This window comes from Podarcis erhardii (genome assembly GCF_964252035.2).
Source record: "Podarcis erhardii genome assembly, chromosome: 14".
Classification (NCBI taxonomy): Eukaryota; Metazoa; Chordata; class Lepidosauria; order Squamata; family Lacertidae; genus Podarcis; species Podarcis erhardii.
The window spans coordinates 47900351-47920957 of NC_138503.1; the positions used below are offsets into that span (position 1 = coordinate 47900351).

The 20607-nt window shown below is 47.1% G+C and overlaps 1 protein-coding gene across 3 annotated transcripts in view; it reads left to right on the forward strand.

Moving 5' to 3' along the window:
• Positions 1-20607, forward strand: part of CACNA1H (calcium voltage-gated channel subunit alpha1 H) — a 375780-nt gene that overhangs the window by 333758 nt on the left and 21415 nt on the right. For 2 of the 3 annotated variants that reach the window (XM_081839451.1, XM_081839453.1), the window contains exons 24-31: positions 255-344; positions 1881-2094; positions 11566-11717; positions 12427-12536; positions 13433-13566; positions 15102-15172; positions 18095-18173; positions 20392-20513. In XM_081839451.1, the coding sequence (XP_081695577.1) occupies positions 255-344; positions 1881-2094; positions 11566-11717; positions 12427-12536; positions 13433-13566; positions 15102-15172; positions 18095-18173; positions 20392-20513 (972 nt within the window). The remainder of the gene's footprint in view (positions 1-254; positions 345-1880; positions 2095-11565; positions 11718-12426; positions 12537-13432; positions 13567-15101; positions 15173-18094; positions 18174-20391; positions 20514-20607) is intronic. The other variant, XM_081839452.1, reaches the window with a different exon arrangement.

Here is a 20607-nt window from a genome sequence, read left to right on the forward strand (position 1 = left end):
TCTTGCTAGTTTCTCTGAAATATCTGTTAAATAATGAAGAAATGGGTGACCATGAACACAGCCTTTATGTTGATTTCCAAGCTGCGTCTCCATTCTGTGGATGGTGTCCTTATTACTTCTACAGTTGTTATTATTACCAGCTGTTTTGACTCTTAGGTAGCTTTCTATGGCATGCCTGAGCAATTGCTGAAAGGCGAGGAGCCAAAGGAGAACTGGTTTCATAAACAGAGGGTTTGTCTCCCTTTCTTCCACAGGCCCTCATGTCCTTGTTCGTCCTCTCCTCCAAAGACGGCTGGGTGAACATCATGTATGACGGACTGGACGCAGTTGGCATCGACCAGCAGGTAGAAGCTAAAGATCGTAACACTGTTATTGGGGAAAAGATTTAAAGGTCTTTGCATATCCATCCTTTCATGCTTGCCATATGCAGTTTGTTGTTGTTGTTAAAAAAAGTTCTTTATTACAAAACATAAACAAAACAGAAAACACCATAAACAAACCATAGACACTAACTCACCACATAACATCTAACATTACACATACTTTGGCTTCTGATTCACCTCATTGTACTTTTTACACCTTATTATTCTGTACGCACTTTCTTATTTTTTCCGTTACAAGAGAAATTTTTGCTTTTATAGTTTCCTTGTTATTCAAGGTTCAGTCTAAATCTTTCAGGAGATTTGCATTATCACAGTACTTTTTGAGATGCTCTTGGAATATTGTCCAGTCTGGTTTGAGTTTCCTCTTATTCTCCCAGCCATTTTCGCAAGTTCTGGGTATTCTATCATCTTCGCTTGCCAGCCGATTTTTGTGGGGATTAAGTCACTTTTTCATTTTTTTGCTATTAAAATCCTAGCGGCGTATGCAGTATTCAAGAGCGCTTTAAACCTGCCCTTTCCTTGTCAAGCGGTCCTGGATGCCCCAATCAAATCCTATAAAAGCAAGAGGCTGGGACTCAGGTGGAGAGAAAGACCACTCAGGTCCTCTCAAGTACGGGAGTTCCCTTCTGGTAGCTCCCCAATAAGAATTAACAAGCATTCAGTAGATTTATAGTCTTTTTATTACAGTATCATGTTGCAAGCATGATACACACACACACACACACACACTCAGTTGATGTATCACCCAGCTGCTCCCTCCCTTCTGATTGCCTAGTTACTATCTCAAAGCTGGGTAGCTCCTCTCTTTGAATAGAATGGAGCCTGAATAGAATGCTAGGGTAAAAGAAGAGGTTACATTTGCCATTGCTTATTAGAGCACTGTGAAATCATAAAGGCAAGATGAATAAGATGCATTGGAAGAAATGTGATTTAACATTACGATGTGGATAGATAAAGGAAGAGTAACTCTACTTGAATAACTGGGGAAATGTTTTAGCTCAACAAAAGTCTAAGCAGGAATTGAAACATGCACAGCCCATGGAAACTGAGAAAGGGTGGGAAATGAACAACAAAATGTTAAATTATTTTAAGTAGTGGAAAAGAAATTACGGGAAAGGAGCAGTCAAGGTGGGAAAGAAAAGAAACCTATTGAAAGGGGGGTGGGAAGTCAACTTGTAAATTTGTTTTAAATTCGAATTAATCTGTTGTTAATTTGTTTTTAAAAATTGAAACTCAATAAAAAGAATCAATTGGTAATAAATGTGTGGTGTGGCCTTATGCCAGTGCTTCTCAAACTTGAGTCTCCAGCTATTGGTGGACTATAACTCCCATCATCCCTGGCCAACAGGACCAATGGTCAGGGATGGTGGGCACTGTAGTCCAGTGCCAATTGAAGAAACACTACCTGATGGTGGGCTCCATTGAAACTTCTCATGCTCATCCCACATTGCTCTGTCTCTCTCTGTCTCCCTGCTTCCTTCCCACCTCCGCCGCCAGCCCAGCCAGAACCACAACCCTTGGATGCTCCTCTACTTCATCTCCTTCCTCCTCATCGTCAGCTTCTTCGTGCTCAACATGTTCGTCGGGGTGGTGGTGGAGAACTTCCACAAGTGCCGGCAGCACCAGGAAGCGGAAGAGGCCCGGCGGCGCGAGGAGAAGAGGCTCCGGAGGCTGGAGAAAAAGCGCAGGAGTAAGGCGATATACATGTCTGGTCGGTAGACAGCGGTACAAATCACAATCTTTCTGAGCCTTGCCTGCTTCCAAAGCAAGATATCTTTTGCCCCCGGATTCCTTTTTTGGTTTGCTTTGGTTTGACAACGGGACGGAAGAAGACACGATCTCTCTCTCTTTTTCCCTTCCCATTCCATTTTTTGGAGATGCTTTAAGAGTCAGAGTTGGCCTTTCCCCTGTTCCCCTTCCATTGGCTCCTATTGCACACTTGGCACAGTTTACCCAAATATCCAGGACTGCAATGGGGACTACAACTCCCACCAGCACCAGCTTGCGTGGCCAATGGTCGAGGATGATGGGAATTGTAGTCCGGCAGTGCCCGGGTGGCCAACAGGTTGTGGGGAGCTGGTGTAGACCTCACTGACCTAGATGAACCAATAGTGTATAGCAGGCTACCTATGAACTACCCCTTCATTCAGAATGATGAGGTCTAGAATCTTACTTTATTGTTAAGGGAAAGGACATAGTTCAGTGTGAAGCACGTGCCTTGCCTACAGAGGGTCCCAATTTCAATCCTCAGAAACTGGGCTGGGAAAGACTCCTAGCTGAGACCTTGGGGAGCCGCTGCTAGTCAATACTGAGCTAAATGATCAGGGATAAGAGGATCTTTGATAAACAAAATCCATAGAGGAGGTCCAAGTTGCCTTGCTATATATGAATTCTGAGTACAGGAACCTCAACTATGGGTTAAGTTACTGGCAGGTTCCTTCAGGCACGGTTAAGGATGCTACAGGTGAAACTCGAAAATTTAGAATATCGTGGAAAAGTTCCTTTGTTTCAGGAATTCAACTTAAAAGGTGAAACTAATATATGAGATCGACTCATGACATGCAAAGTGAGATATGCTTCTACTTCTCAGAGGTCCAATCTTGCTCAATTTGCAATCCTTGTTTGGCTGATTTCCTTGAATATTCTCATTTTCTGAGATTGTTAATTTGGGGTTTTCATCAGCTGCATGCCATGATCATCGCAATGATCACAAATCAAGGCTTGATATATCTCGCTTTGCATGTCATGAGTCGATCTCATATATTAATTTCACTTTTTAAGTTGAATTCTGGAAATCAAGGAACTTTTCCACAATATTCTAATTTTTCAAGTTTCACCTGTAGAACAAAGCAAGGCTTGACATATCTCGCTTTGCATGTCATGAGTCAATCTCATATATTAGTTTCACCTTTGAAGTTGAATTAGTGAAAGAAAGGAACTTTTCCACGATATTCTAATTTTTCAAGTTTCACCTGTACATTGGACACACCCACCCAAATCTCCAGTGGGTCCCCCAGCCACACATCTCTCTCTCTCTCTCTTGCCTCGTTTCTGATTCCCAACAGTGTCCTGCTGCCCCTAACCCTGGGACTTAAAGCATCACCAATGTTATTTAAGGCCCATCAATGGGATTTCCTATGGTACGTTTTTAAATAAGGAAAACAGATCCACTAGCTGACTTTCTTTTCTTCCTTCCTTATTTTGGAGGGTCTCGGTGCATGGTCTCCGCATGCTACACAGACGCTGCATGGGGTGGGGGGTGGGAATGGCAGAGCGTGGGGGGTCGGGAAAGTGGGGAAGACTCCCAGCTTGGGGGTCGAGGAGGAAGAGCCCAAAGGTGGAATCCCTTTAGAAGAGATGCACATTCAGCTATCCCACCGGTGGGTGGGTGGGATTCTAGATTGGACTGGCAGCCTTCTGGGCAGAGTAGGTGGGGAAGCCAAAAGATATTCCCACAATCCTCTTCCCCCTCCTTCTCCTCTCTCTCTCTCTCTCTCTCTCTCTCTCTGTTTTAATAGCAAATTGAGTCAAAGGCAGGTTGATACAGGAGGGTGCCACAGGTAGGGTTGTGTTGAACACCTAGACTTCCCCTTCGCTGAATTTTGCAATTTTCCAGCCAAGCAAACATAAACACCACCATCTACACTGACCCTCCAACCACTGCTGGAATGAATGCTGAGATCTATGAAAATATAAAACCAATGTACAGTAAATGTTTAGCGCAGACCAGCACTTGATGCTTTTACCGCCACTTCGGCTGCTGATCTGAGGGAGCTCAACATATTTTTTTCTGAGAGAGGGAGGGTGGGCTAGTTCACATGCTTCTCTCCATCGCACTCTCCCAGGCTTTCTCCCCCCCAATAGCAGCAAAGTCGATATTAAGTGCTTCATAAACATTTCCTTTGTAAATCCATGAGAATCGGCTCTGCCTCCGCTCCCAGGAGACGGGCGCCTGGAGGCAGCTGCGAGATGAGTTCAGAAAGGGCAAGAGCGCCACAAAGTGTGGGATGCTCTCAGATCTGCCCTCCCGAAAGTGCAGAGAAAAGGTTTACTTTTCCATTCCGGTTCTGTTCTCCGTCGCTGAGCTCCCTGCAACGATTTCTGTAGGTGGCCTGAGGACACGAATCTTCCTCAGGCATCTTTCCTGCCTGCCTCAATTTTGGAAATGTCTCACACAATTCCACCTGCTCCCTCCATTCCAGTTTCTTAAGTGCCCAAGATACTTGAAGCTCAATATGGTCCATCCCTGGGGGGCAGTAAAGGCAGGAACACCTGCTTTTGGTTTCTTCCTTGTGTTTTTTCTTTCTGCCCTACATAACCACATGCCTGCCCTAAATATTATTTAGCTGCCATGTGGTCGTAAAGAGCTGTGATCAGAGCAAGCTCAAGGTGATTCGTTTGGGGAATTCTGGGGTGAACTCCTTGTTTACACTGGGGTCAGGAAACATCACCGTTAATCTGGGTTAGAATTTGCATCTTTGTAATCCACTGGGGGCAAGGGATGCGGGTGGCACTGTGGGTTAAACCACAGAGCCTAGGACTTGCCGATCAGAAGGTCAGCGGTTCGAATCCCCGCAATGGGGTGAGCTCCCGTTCCTCAGTCCCTGCTCCTGCCAACCTAGCAGTTCAAAAGCACATCAAAGTGCAAGTAGATAAATAGGTACCACTCTGGCGGGAAGGTAAACAGTGTTTCCGTGCACTGCTCTGGTTCTCCAGAAGTGGCTTAGTCATGCTGGCCACATGACCCAGAAGCTGTACGTAGGCTCCCTCAGCCAATAAAGCGAGATGAGCGCCACAACCCCAGAGTCGGCCACGACTGGACCTAATGGTCAGGGGTCCCTTTACCCTTTACCTAATCCACTGGGGTATAGAAGCAGAGCCTGCGATTAGCTCCATGGACCCACAACTGCAACCAAAGTCACTTAAATGGCTTATTGGCACATAATGGAAAAAGTTAAGAGCACCAGCAGATTAATAGCATGATTGAAACGACTCCATAAAAAAAAAAAAATCAAGGCAGGGCAATGTTGAAAGAGCCAAGGCAATGAGAACAGAAGGAGCAGTATAAACAAGGCAGTGTGATGTAAGTTTAAAGCACAGCAGCAACATTTAAATAAGAATGATTGCCTGGAAGGAATTCCACAAAGATCTCTGCAGCAGGGGGCTCATCTCGCAGGTCACAACAGCCTGTTTTCTCAGGATGTTTCTCAAAGCAACATCCTGGTGTGTTACACGTCACAGCCTCTTATGAATCCCTGGCTTCTCTTGTTGAAATAGTCTGCCTAGCAGTAGGAACCGGGGGAAGATCCTCAGCAGAGACCACACAACTGGCATTTTTCAGCTGAGGGCCACATTTACCGTATTGACCCGAATATAAGACGCACCCGCAAATAAGCCGCATCTTTAAATTTGAAGGCTTATTTGTGGGTGCAGCCCACCTCCTAGCACTACCGCCCTGGGCGAGGGAGGGGGCAGCCGGTGCCGGCGCTTGGTTCTGAGCGTGCTGTGCACCCACCTCCCAGCTCTACCACCCTGAACAGGGGGCAGCTGGTGCTCAGTTTTGAGTGCACTGTGTGCCCGCCTCCCGGCACTACCTCCTGAAGCTGGTGCCGGCCGCCCCCCTCCCATCCCTCATTCAGGGCGGTAGTGCCAGGAAGCTGGTTGTGAATATAAGTCTCACTTTGACTTTTCACAGTCGGAATTTGGAAAATAAAGGTGTGGCTTATATTCGGGGCAATACGGTAGTTGTAGGCAACATTCTGGGGGTCGCAGGCTAGTGCGGCAATGGACACAACACTTACCTTAGCATCGCAGGTCACATTCTAGCCACTCAGAGGTTCCTGCACACACTTTTATCCCCCTCTTAAGCAAGCAAGAAGCATTCCCCTTGAGCATAAGATTCAAGGAGGGCATGGTGTAGATGGGGTGGTGAGGTGTATTACCTGAGGCGAGTCCCACGAGCCAGGTAAGGATATGTAGTGTTTGGTCCCACCCCTGATCTAAACATATTCTCCCCCTCCCACCGTAACAAAGAACTGAAATAATGGTGGAGGCGATTCCTCCCATTATTTCTATCCTGAAGGGTTTGGGTGCTCTTGCTTTGGTTTTCTGTAGGTGACTTCTTAGCAAAAAAAAGATGGCAGACTCAGAAAGATCGGACGCGCAACTCCTTCTCTGTGGCTTGTGGTGGATCTGTGAGTGTGTGTCTGTGGCCAGTGGTCATATCTGTGAGTTGCAGCAGAACTGAGCTGGGCTTGGCCTAGTCATGTTGTCACTTGGCGCTTTTCACTGGACGGGGAAAGATGCTATGGCTTGAATCGACAACACCAGTCAAAGTGGGAAGAAGGCTCGCCCACATGGCCACTTCCTTCTCAGAAGTTTTTCAGAACAGGTCTCAAGGGCAGAGGAGCGTCATGACGATTGAGAAGCCATGGACAGAGGGAAGGAGTGCAGTTCAAAATCCGCAGAACACTACATAGCTAGCAAATTTCCCAACTTGCTCACCTTGACCCGCCATCTGTCTGTCACCATCCCCCAAACCAGTTAACCCCACCTTTGTCTAGCTAGCTACGTCAAAGGTAGGCATTTGGAGTTGAGAGGCCCGTTATGTTGTTCCAACCCACTGTTGTCCTTGGCATGCCAGACTGGCAAGTGTTATCCCTCCCCGTCCCGCCCCCGACACAGAGTACGCAACAAACCAATTCAAACCTTCAGGAGGAGCTTCCGAGGGACTATTGGAATGAATGCGTCCCCTGAAGAAATCTAGAAATTAACCACACACAGAGAGAACGTTCTCAGTCTCTTATGTATTAAGCAGGGAGGTGGGGAATTTATCTGTGTGCCCAGATTAAATCTCTCGCTGGTAAGGCATGGGATGGTCTCTTGACGGTGATTCGGTTTATTTTAAGTTATGAAATGAATGCCCCAGAGTTTCCTTTTCCTAGAGCAGTGATGGCCAAACTTGGCCCTCCAACTGTTTTTTGGGACTACAATTCCCATCATCCCTGACCACTGGTCCTGTGAGCTAGGGATGATGGGAGTTGTAGTCCCAAAACAGCTGGAGGACCAAGTTTGGCCATCACTGTCCTAGAGGACTTCTTCTCCCCCCCCAAACACTCCTGGGCCTCTGCTGTGTGTAGAATCTCACACATTGAGCTGTTGGTGAGACCTGTCCTGGAGCTTTATGGCCCCAAGGGAAGTAGGAGCATATCAAGGAAACATACATAGTCCAGACTTGCCTCACATATGTTCGTGCAGCAGTGTGTGCTTTGGCTTCTGTGGGGCTATGCCTTGGTCCTGCATCACAATAACAAAGAATGAAGTCAAGCCCACCATTCCCCAGCCGCTGCTGCCGCCGCTGTGGCACACCCCTGTGCGTCCTCACCTTTGCACCGTGCATGAATTGGCATCTCTTCTAAGGGACGTTGCATGCGTTGTTGGACAGAGCATGAGCACCTTGTTGCATGTCACTTCCACTGTTGTCAGGGTGCTACTATGTACGTGTCTCCAAGTTGAAAGGACTCCTCCTTTCTTCCACCCGTGCACTGAAGATATTCCAAGCGCTTCCTTTCACTCTGTCTTCTCAAACCCACCTGAGATGTCAACCTGAGCTTCCTAACCCCCTTGTTGAATTACTGCACCATACCTGCACACTGTGCCATATCAATGGTGACTTTGCTTCATAAGTCTCCAGCAAGAGGGGGGAACCTGTGGCCCTCCAAGACTGCAACTCCTATCTCCCAGGACTGTTGGGTGAGAATGATGGGAGATGGAGTCCAGCAATTTCTGGACGGACACAGGTTCCCCACCCACTGCTCTTCTGAGCCAGTAACTAGGATACCTTATCAGGAACGCATCAGGAGTGCCTCTGTGTGGCAAATCATGCTGGGCAACTAGCCTGACCACCACAACCAGCATTTCACTTGTGGGATGCAGCCTTAGAATGTGTTTTAGGGACCCGTCTCAGTTCATAAAGGACAACGGTAAGGACTCTGACAGGCCTGGTGTCAGGTCTCTGCAAGGACCAGGCTCCACTGGTCAGGGTTTGCAACTGGGCTGTCGAACTAGCTGGGCCAGAAGCAAGTACATTGTGCCAAACAAGCAAGGGTCAATATCCAAGGCGGCAGATGATGGCCAGAAGCAAGATTGTAGCAGGACATGCTACCTTGGTAAGAAGCCTACAGGGTACAAAGCAGCCCAGTGGTTTCAGCACCATGGAGAGCTCCATATAAGCATTGTGCTCCAGTGAAACCTAGGACTGGATTGAAACCTTTTATTCCTCCAAAGTCAGATCACCCTTCCCATGCTCCACACCTTCCTTGAGGAACAGACTCCATTAAAGGAGGAAAGCTTCTGGCTTGGATTCTTGCACCTTCTCCTTCTCCTTTCAGGTAATTTTTTCCAGATTCGTGAAGGATGACAGTTCCTAGGGATGTGGGGGCTGGAGATGTAGGCTCCAAGAGTGCAGACTCTAGGAATCTCAATTCAAATCCCCCTCATTTGTCTAGCTCAAGCCTAGTCATGGTTTGCGGGGCTGGGTTGGTTTCCAACACCTCCTCCTCCAGTACCGCTGGTTCAACAGAGGTGGCCAGCCCATCATTTTCTGAGCGATGGCTTCGAGAGCTCCTTTTGGCCCCTGAGCCTGCGTTTCCCCACCCCCGTTTTAGAACTACCCAGAATCTTTGCCATACCCAGGATTCCATTGACAGAAGTTCAGCAAAAGGGTCTCCAAAATGAGAAAGTTTGAGAGCCATCACTATAATTCAGGTATAGAGCTCACAGGACTCGGCTTCAAGATTGTCCGTATTTGGGCAGTACTCACAGTGATGATTCTTCCTTTATCGGGCTTTTGGAAACTGGTGCATTAATAGAGTTCAGTCGTTGTCACCTGTCTTTGTTTTGGTCTTTGCATGATGCACAAGAAAAGCTATTTCAGCCATGTGGTCCTCCCCCATGGACAACTGCACTCCTGTTTTTACATAAACATCCAAAGCCTTGCTTTTGACACGGAGGCCAGTAGGATTAGCCATGCTAGCAGCACACAGTCCGCCTGTCTGCTTTGAGCAGATTTATGAGACTCTTGCAAATAACGTTGAGAGCTAGAATCCACCCAGCCAGAAAAAGAAAAAAAAACAATTGCTTTCTACTTTGCTTTCAGATTGCTTGGCTGGAAGAAACATGGGTGACCCTGGTCAAAAGACATTTGAAACGTCCTTTTTAGACATCAAGAGAGGACTGGGGGAGATTAATAGCTGAAGGGTCACCAGCCAATCTGGTTTCCTTTTGATCTGATTATTTAAGCTGGTACATTCTGATCCGGTTGTCTTTTGCATCAGCAAAACAATCTGCAGCATTAACGTCAGCTGGAAAGCACTCGAAAGGGCAAGGACCGGGGACCACAGCCGCAAGGGCAGCTCAAGGAGTTTGCTTGTTTCTTGAAAGAATCTTTACTTTTGCTCTTTAGCTGAAATTGTTCCCAGAAATGGTTTGCAGGTCATTTTTTAAAAAAATAAAAGATGACAGTGCCTTCCTCCTGGGAAAAAAAGATACAAAAGGAAAAAGCAATGAAGAGGGAAGAGGAAAACAATAAACTCGGGCCCCAGTTCTTACAGTGGCCAAATTTGAGTCTTATGCCTCATTGTTTTTCTTTATATGTTTGGCTGCCTCTGCATCTTCCAGCTCTCAAGATCCATAGTATTTCTTTATTATCAACAGCATTTAGATGCCACCCAATGGCAATGTTCTCTGGGCATCTTTCAGGCCATAATGGACATGGGTGGCTATTAAAAAGGATTGTAGAAAATCAAGAGAAGGCTATGGAGGCTATTCTCTGCCTCCATAGTCAGCAATGCTTCTGGAAACCACAGAAGGGGAAAGTTGCTCTTGCACTGAGGCCCTGCTTTTGGCATGGCATCTAGTTGGCCACTAGCCTGATATAGGCTCTTCTTGAGTTCTTAATAAAAACCACCAAGAAAAACCCAGTATTGATCATAAAATATTTTTTAAGCATACAAAGTGGAACATAAAAAAATCATTACATATAAAAAAAGATTCTGCATCAGAACATACATCCACATAAAATTATGCTGCACCCCTGCACTCAGATGCACGTCTCGTATTCGCCAGGAGACATGAATTCAGTATTGAAGTCCCAGCTCTGTGCAACTCCCTCCTGGCTGAGATCAAACAGGCCCCCTTCACTGTTTTTGTTCTTGCACTTGATGAATACTTTTTTTAAATTTCAGCAGGTGTTTTAAGTGTCGTATTTACTCAAGTCAAATGCGCTATCGAATCTAATGTGCACCTTAATTTTCAGAACCTTGAAACCCAAAAAGGTATTTGCTGGTGAATGGAAATGTGCCATCGAATCTAATGCACACCTTAATTTTCGCGACGTAATTTGGCCAAAAAAAAGTGAGCATTTGATACGAGTAAATACAGTAAAAATAATAATCCTGATTTGGGACTTCAAAGTGCAGTACAGGGCAAGATGCCGATGGGAAGCCCACAATCAGAACATGAGTACAATAGTACTCTTCTGCTCACAATCTCCCACAGCTGAGATTCAGAGGAATTTTGCTTTCTGATCCTGGAGGTAGCATACAGCCATCGTGACTATTAGCTCTTGATAGTCTTATCCTTCATGAATCCAGCAAGGCAATTGCTATGTTTTTTAAAACAAAAACAAAAAAACAGATGGGTCTGGGGATGGCTGAGTGTCTCTTCTTAAAACCAACACAAGAAGCAAACTTCACAAGAAGATCTGTGTCTGTGTCTGTGTTTTTATTTTTAAAATAATAACACAGAAGAAAGATCTCAGAAGATTAGCACCAGCCTCGACCAACCTGTGATTTTTGATCAGGGCAAACCTGAGACCTTCTCCCCCTATGCAATAATTCTGGAGTATGACAGAGACGTGCTTAATTTCTTTGTGGGTGGCGTATTTCTCCAAAATACTTTGCTGTTCCTTGCGTCCCTTATGTGGTGGGCTTGAGACATGCCACTTCTCCCTGAAACTCTCAGCTGTATCCCCCTCCCAAAAAAAAAAAAAAAAAAGGCATTTGAGTCATTGAATACACCCACCTGCAGGGAAATCATGTGGCTGTCCTTGCCAGCATGCCTTGCACCCCAAAATACAGAGGACAGCGCTAATGGCTGTGTATTCCATTGCCTCTTTCTGCAGAAGCCCAGCGGCGGCCATACTATGCTGATTACTCGCCTGCCCGGAAATACATTCACATGCTCTGCACCAGTCACTACCTAGACCTTTTCATCACCTTCATCATCGGAGTCAATGTCATCACCATGTCAATGGAGCATTTCAACCAACCCAAGGTATGGACAACACACCTTTCTTTCTTTCTTTCTTTCTTTCTTTTTAATTTTATACCTCTTCTGTTTCAAATTTCCCACATTTATACATTAACCAATACAACAATACATTGATCATTGACTGCCCTGCCGTTCCATGGTTCCTTTTGGTTATCTTCTAATTACTCCATGTATTTTTTTCCCTCTTTCTCATTTTATCTCTACTTCTTTTATACTGCTGGATTTACTGTAATCCTGCTAACGTTTTGACCTGTTTACAATAATTCTTCAAGGACAACATGCCTTTCTTGAGTGCTAGAGCACTTCCTTTGCATGCAGAAGATCCCAATTCCCAGGCTCTCTCGTTCAGCAAGTATTTCAGATAGCAAGGCTCTTTTAGTGGGTGCTTACTGCCAGTCAGAATACAGGAAGTTGTGGAGACCTTTTCAGCCTGAGCAACCTTCCAGGGACCACATGCCAGGGGCGCACAGAGCCAGAAGCAAAAGTGGATGAATTTTACCTTTGTGCTGCAGGTACTGGCATGTGACTCCCTGGAAGGCTGCCCAGAAGAGAATGAGAAAGCTTCCCCACCCCTGATTGACCCTAACATCTAGTTTGGCCTGTGCAGGATCAGGGGGAAAGAGCTGGACTTGTTGCCCATGTGCATTCTGTGTGTGGGAAGTTAAATATTGCAGGGAACACCTCCGTAACACCTGCTTTTGATTCCTTGCAGTCACTGGATGAAGCACTGAAATACTGCAACTACGTCTTCACCATTGTCTTTGTGTTTGAAGCTGTGATGAAACTGGTAGCATTTGGGTTTCGGAGATTCTTCAAAGACAGGTTAGAAGCTTTATTCCATTCTAGACTGGAGGAGGGGAAGGGGGAAGCCCCAGAGCATTGTCTGTGGCCCAAATTGGGTACAGGTGGGAACAAATAGGGCAGTTTTGTTTGTTGGATGAGCAGCATGAGTGCTTGAGCAAACAGCCAACCCACAGTCTTGGACTCAGTTTGGTTGACAATATTATTAAATTATTATTTATATCCCACACATCCAGCTGGATTGCCCCAGCCACTCTGGGTGGCTTCCAGCAAAATATAAAACAGATTAAAACATCAAACATTAAAAACTTCCCTATACAACAGGGCTTGTTTCAGATGTCTCCTAAAAGTTGTATAGTTATTTATCTCCTTGACATCTGATGGAAGGGTGTTCCGGAGGGCAGGTGCCACCACCAAGAAGGCCCTCTGCCTGGTTCCCTGTAACCTCACTTCTCGCAGTGAAGGAACCAGCAGAAGGCCCTCAGAGCTGGACCTCAGTGTCCGGGCTGACATTGTTGCTGATGAAGTCATAGAACCATAGAATTGTCGGGTGGAAAGGCACCTCAAGAGTCATTTAAAATCCATCTAAAGTGAAAAATGGGTATGCTTGTTTTACACCAGGAGTGGGCTGCTTGTCTATTTTTGTGTGGCCCTTGGGGTAATTTTGAAAGCTACCCATGGGCAATCAGTTTGGACCCTTAGCAAGAGTGACAGAGAGGAAGGCAGAGAGATGCCAGGAAAAAAACAGATAGAAAGTGGTAATAGAAAGAGGCAGGAGGTATATATTTGTTTCCATCCATGTTATATTGGCATACATCAAGGTGTTTGGTTTAAGACTAGAAATCTACCTTGCAGTTCTGCAAATCTCAACTCTTATTACCACCTGTTATTCTGCCTTCCCATGTCTACCCTCTTAGATGGAACCAACTGGACCTTGCCATTGTCCTGCTGTCAATCATGGGCATCACACTGGAGGAGATTGAGATGAACGCCGCGCTGCCCATCAACCCCACCATCATCCGCATCATGAGGGTGCTCAGAATTGCTAGAGGTAAATCTGGGGTCCGGTGACGTGCCCCTGTGAGTATAGGAAGCCAGCCGGGGTCTGTTTACAGTGTAAGCCCTGCAGAGTTTAATGGGACTTACTCCCAGGTACACGTGTATAGGATTGGAGCCTTCGGCCCGTACTGTCTACTCCAGGGTTAGGGCAGCTGTGGCCCTCCAGCTGTTGCTGCACTCCGAATTAACATCAGCCCCAGACAGAATATGGCGAGTGGTCTGGGATGTCTAACTGCTACTGGAGGACTACCAGGGCTGCTTGTCAGAAGAGAACCCTTTCTTCACGGAAAGAATGTGCTCTACCACTGAGCTCCCTAAAACAGGGATGGCAGATCACAGTTCACTTGCCATATTCTGTCTGGGGCTGATGGGAGCTATAGACATGTCCTCAGTCAGAGGGTATACCCTGGAGGCAGACTACTTTGCCTGACTAATAATAATAATAATAATAATAATAATAATAATAATAATAATTTATTATTTATACCCCAGCCACTCTGGGCGGCTCCCAATCAAATGTCAAAAACAGTACAGCATTAAATATTAAAAACTTACCTGAACAGGACTGCCTTCAGATGTCTTTTAAAGATAGGATAGCTGCTTATTTCCTTGACATCTAAAGGGAGGGTGTTCCACAGGGTGGGCGCCACTACCGAGAAGGCCCTCTGTCTGGCTCCCTGTAACCTCACTTCTCGCAATGAGGGAACCGCCAGAAGGCCCTCGGCGCTGGACCTTAGTGTCCAGGCTGAACGATGGGGGTGGAGACGCTCCTTCAGCTATACAGGACCGAGGCCATTTAGGGCTTTAAAGGTCAACACCAACACTTTGAAATAGCAGAGGACTGACTATCAGCCCTGGCGTCCAAGGTGGTTCTCTCCCATCTGTTATTTCCTCGGACAGAATTAACCTTCTTCACTTTTAGTGGAATTGTTAGGGAACTTAAAGTGAGCCCTGCTGGGCAGGGCCAAAGGCAGGGTATCTGGTCCAGCATCCCATCCCCAACAATAACCAGCATGTTTAGCCTGGAGAAGAGGAGGTTAAGGGGTGATATGATAGCCATGTTCAAATATATAAAAGGATGTCACATAGAGGAGGGAGAAAGGTCGTTTTCTGCTGCTCCAGAGAAGCGGACACAGAGCAATGGATCCAAATTACAAGAAAGAAGATTCCACCTAAACATTAGGAAGAACTTCCTGACAGTAAGAGCTGTTCGACAGTGGAATTTGCTGCCAAGGAGTGCGGTGGAGTCTCCTTCTTTGGAGGTCTTTAAGCAGAGACTTGACAACCATATGTCAGGAGTGCTCTGATGGCGTTTCCTGCTTGGCAGGGGGTTGGACTCGATGGCCCTTGTGGTCTTTTCCAACTCTATGATTCTATGATTCTATGATTCTGTGATTCTAGATATCCCCAGAGCAAGAAGGCAGCAGGCCTGCACCATGGTTTGTCTAGGACATCTTGTTCTTTAAGGTACACTTGAAGAACAATGGAGGCTCCATTGTTTGTTGACCCCTTTGTTTTCCCTTCTAGTACTGAAGCTGCTCAAAATGGCCACAGGGATGCGGGCACTGCTGGACACGGTGGTCCAAGCCCTCCCGCAGGTAAGCCTGCCAGCACCAGAATGAACCGGCTTTGGTTTGTTTTTTTCTCTGGGAATGTGGGTTTGTGGGATCTTCCCCCCCCCAAAAAAAGGGGGGACCACCTGAACAGCATTTTCTAAAATGTAGACCAGGAACTTCCATGAGCACAGAACTGGAGAGTTCTGCAGCAGTTCCGTAACAATGGGTTTAAATGCCACTATTGTGTAAAAATGCTGACTCAGAACCCTTTGGGATATACCATTGTCATAGACTGCCTAGATGCAGATAAGTGGTGGGGTTTAGATTTAGAATATGAATAATGCAGTGATAAAAAGAGACTGTATTACTCTCAGGTTTTTTGCATGTTCAGACCCAGAAACCTCCCCCCTAAATAAATTCACATTTGACTCAAATTTTGGTTTTGGTTTTTGGCAGAATTTAGGCCACAGCTTTATTGATTACAGAAAGTGACTGGTTGCATAGGCTATGGTTTGACTAGCTCCCTGCCGTGCAGGTAGCGCTGACCCAGGGTTCCAGCATAGGTCAGCCAAGGGTGAACACCTGGATAAGCAGACAGCTGGGAACAGGATAACTCCGCCACCCAAATGCCCCCTTGGACTCAGGCACAGGCACAACCCCCTCTCAGGGGTTGACCAAACCATTGAGTCCCTGGATTCCTTTAACGGAATACCCTTCACATAGGGATGGCGAGAGCATTCTCCCATCCCTATCACCTGAACCAGAGCCTATCTGCAACCTTACAAGTTGTGATAATTTGCCACGCGGCAGGCAAAACCCAAATGGCAACAGCCAATCAGCCAAGTGGGGGAAATTCCTGCCATGCCCCTGTCCCAACGACAGACGACACACGACGGCATAGCAAGGTCAAGCGCGAAGCCCTAAAAATAGGGAGAGTTGGGCGGGTTTTCCAAATGCACACGCCAAAAGAGGAAGCTCTGGGTCACGTACATGGGCATAAATAGGTCCCTCGAACCATTTGGACTGCGTCCCATTGGCCAGATTGCACCCAGCTTCGAGGGACCTACCAATTGGGTGTTGTGGCTGACCAATCGTACCCACCCACAACATAGGGTGTTTCCAGGTCTCACCACAATACATGCCCTCTTTAAGGGAGGACCCAATTTCTTTAAAAAAAAAAAAATCTCTCTAAATGTCTTTCCCCTGCCCCCAAAAAACTGACTGAAATGTGTCCTCGAATTCTTGCAAGTACTCAGCGAGAGACATTTAAACCAATGAGGAGTCAGGCTATTATAAGAGCTGTGCTTTTAGGAACAGCTTCGTGTGAAGGTCTCACTGGACACCTCTCTTCCTGGCTAGCTGCTGGAATGTTGCTAAGCTGCATCTGTTTCCAGGGACCCTAGGAAATCCAATTTTCCCAGCGGTCCCAAGTCCTTTATATGAACATCAAGCCTCCCCTGGTGTGGAGTTCACCCATCCCTAGTTTGGAAATGAGGGTGGAGCATACATTATCCCGCCTGCCCTGACCACCACTGCAGCTTAATATATGTAAATCAGATGGTATGTGTACTTTGCATCATTTAAACTGGGTGCAGATTTTCTCAGGATTGAATTTTGATTCTTATTTTTTTTATTCCCTCAAGCTCAGAATGCACATAGTTGTGCCCAGGGCAGATTTCACCTGACTTTGCATGCTCAGAGTCAGGAAAAAAAATCACACACACACCCCTTATGTGCCATGTGCCGCTGCTAAAGAGTCATATTTTCAAGCCAGCTCTCTGCCCATCTCTTCAGCTGATGGTTCCCAGTGGGAAGCCAGCCATTTGCAGCTTTCTGCAGTGAACCAGAAGGCAGAGGATTATTTGTGATAGGATAATACCCACTTGCATAATTTTCCAGAGCCGCGTCAGATGGCGAGCAGAATAGGAGCAGACTTAGGGATTATTTTCCCCACTGTAGGCCTGATCCAGGCAGCAAGGGGCCCCTTTTGCACATGCGTCCAGCAACCTGGGAGCCGCTTTGACCTGTTACGGTCTCACATCTGCAGTAGGGACCCACATGAGAGCAGTTGATCCCATGCAGCTGGCATCCTTTGCAAGGAGGGCGTAAAAAGTGCCAGGATGTCATGGACTGGTTGGACGTAGAGGAGTGGTGGGAAGAACCAGCTGGGGAAACACCAAGGGAAGAAGGCTCAGAGCCTGGGGAGTGGTGGAGGGGCAACAATGAGTGGTCAGAGGGAGAAGAGGGGGCAGACTGAAAGGAGGAAGTGTCAGAAGCTGGAGAGGTAACAGGGCTTAGTGTGATGGGAGAGTCTGTGACAGAGAACAGTCCAGAATCAGAGGCGGAAGCTGAAGCAGGAGGGTAGGAGGCCAAGAGACAGAGATGAGTCAGGCTGGTGAAGAGTCACAAGTGTCTCCCCCTCCTGCTGCGACAAGTTCCCCTCCCCGCTTCTCTCCCAGAACCAGAAAGGGCATGAAAAGGGCGGAGGAGAGGTTGTGTTATTTACTGAAGTTCTCACCCTGGGCCAGCAGGGGGATACCGTAGATAGTTTTCACTCAGGTCCACATATGCAAATAAGGGATTGAAAGTGACGTTCAGTGATTGGATAGTTACAGAAAATGGTTACTGTTGCATTCTAGTGGAGCTCTATATAAGCAGGCTGGCTGAACCCTTCAGTTCAGTTCAGTTGTGGCCTGTGAATAAACAAGAGCTGTTTGAAGAATCGCTGTGTCGTCTGATATGTTCACCCACAACCTAACAGGTTGACTGCATGCAGACGCAGTCTGGTTTGGAAAGAGGGTTTCCTTTCCTCATAACTACTGTGTGCGGGAGCAGAAAGTTCAGTGTGACCAAGAGACAGAAACACCAGAAAGACTGGCCTTTGATATGCAATGGTTCCTCTCTACTTTCACACACACACACACCCCACTTGCCTGATCCTTCTTTAACTGTCTTCTCTTCCAGGTAGGGAATCTCGGTCTGCTCTTTATGCTCCTCTTTTTCATCTATGCTGCCCTGGGAGTAGAGTTGTTTGGAAAGTTAGGTGAGTTATTTCCCCTTCCTTCCCTATCTCTCTCTCTCTCTCTCTCTCCCATTTTCCCTATTTTGCTCTTGCTGACTATGTAGATGTGGCAATCTGAATGTCTAGAGTAGTTTTGCTCAACCTTGGGTCCCCTGATTTTGTTGGACTACAACACCCATCATCCCTAGCTAGCAGGACCAGTGGTCAAGGATAATGGGAGTTGTAGTCCAACAACATCTGGGGACCCAAGGCTGAGATTAGCTGATCTACAGCAAGGATGGGGAACCTGTGGCTCTCTAGATATTTGCCGGACCACAACTCCCATCATCCCTGGCCATTGGCTGTCCTACTTGGGGCTGATGGGAACTGGAGTCTGACAAATACCCTTTTTTTCAAGGAATGTGAATGAAAGTACACTGTGCTTAGATTCATTTAGTTTGGTTGGGCTTTTTTGTTTTTGTTTTCTTGTGTGTTGTTGAAGTCCCTGTTGTCATTAGAATAAATAAAATGTTTTTTTTAAAAAAGATAGGGGTCTCAGGCTCCAAGGCAGGAAGCGGGGGAAGATAGCAGGAGGTTCGGCAACAAGAGAGCAGGAACCTAAGGGAATGGGGTAACTGTATCCCTGAAGGACCAGGTGCACAGCCTAGGAGTCATTCTGGACTCACAGCTGTCCATGGAGGCGCAGGTCAATTCTGTGTCCAGGGCAGCTGTTTATCAGCTCCATCTGGTACGCAGGCTGAGACCCTACCTGCCCGCGAACTGTCTTGCCAGAGTGGTGCATGCTCTAGTTATCTCTCGCTTGCACTACTGCAATGCGCTCTATGTGGGGCTACCTTTGAAGGTGACCCAGAAACTACAACTAATCCAGAATGCAGAAGCTAGACTGGTGACAGGGAGCGGCCACCAAGACCACATAACACCGGTCTTGAAAGACCTATACTGTCTCCCAGTATGTTTCCAAGCACAATTCAAAGTATTGGTGCTGACCTTGAAAGCCCTAAACAGCCTTGGTCCAGTATACCTGAAGGAGCGTCTCCACTCCCATCATTCACTGAGGTCCAGCTCTGAGGGCCTTCTGGCGGTTCCCTCACTGCAGGAAGCCAAGTTACAGGGAACCAGGCAGAGGGCCTTTTCGGTAGTGGCACCCGCCCTGTGGAATGCCCTCCCACCAGATGTCAAAGAGAAAAACAAATACCAGACTTTCAGAAAACACCTGAAGACAGCCCTGTTTAGGGAAGCTTTTAACGTTTACTAGACTATTGTATTTTAATATTCTATTGGAAGCCACCCAGAGTGGCTGGGGAAACCCAGCCAGATGGGCAGGGTATAAATAATAAATTATTATTATTATTATTATTATTAATGTGGTCGTGGCTCAGTGGTAGTACATCTGCTTTGCATGCAGAAGGTCCCCAGTTCACTCCCTGGCATCTCCAGGTAAGGCTGGAGATTGCCCCCTGCCTGAAACCCTGGAGAGCCCCTGCCAATCAGTGTAGACAATGTTGAGCTAGATGGAGCAATGGGTCTGGTTCAGTATAGGACAGCTTCCTATGCTCCCTTGTCCCCATAGCAGAGACAAGTTGCTTAGACTGAGAAGCAAACTCTGTGGCTGGGACTTTATAGAGCTAGTGAGTCAGGATCGGCCTTTGGGGTTACAGGGGATGGAGTGCTCAGGCAAGCCGGTCCTGCAGTCTAGTAAAAGGTAAAGGGACCCCTGACCATTAGGTCCAGTCGTGGCCGATTCTGGGGTTGTGGCGCTCATCTCGCTCTATTTGCCGAGGAAGCCAGCGTACAGCTTCCGGGTCATGTGGCCAGCATGACTAAGCCGCTTCTGGCGAACCAGAGCAGCGCACGGAAACACCGTTTACCTTCCCGCCGGAGTGGTACCTATTTATCTACTTGCACTTTGACGTGCTTTCGAACTACTAGGCGGGCAGGAGCAGGGACCGAACAACGGGAGCTCACCCCGTCGCGGGGATTCGAACCGCGACCTTCTGATTGGCAAACCCTAGGCTCTGTGGCTAACCCACAGCGCCACCCGCGTCCCCCTGCAGTCTAGAGGGTGCCCTAAATGCCAAGTTCAGTCAGCCAGGCTTACAATGAGGAGAGAGCTCTTGCCAGCACATCCTTTGTCTTTAAAACGCCACACAGAGTTAGCTTAGCTGGGTGGAGCAATGGTCAGCTTGTTCCAACACTCACACTCTGGCTCAGTTTTGGCTTCACTTCCTTTCCCTCACAGACTGCAGCGAGGACAACCCTTGTGAGGGCTTGAGCCGGCATGCGACCTTCAACAACTTTGGCATGGCCTTCCTCACCCTCTTCAGGGTGTCAACGGGGGACAACTGGAATGGGATCATGAAGGTAAGGAAAAGCCCTCCATGTTGTTTTCCCCCAGCTGGATCATTTCTGGGCACCACAGTTTGACATCACGGTGAGAATCGGTTCAGGGTCACCA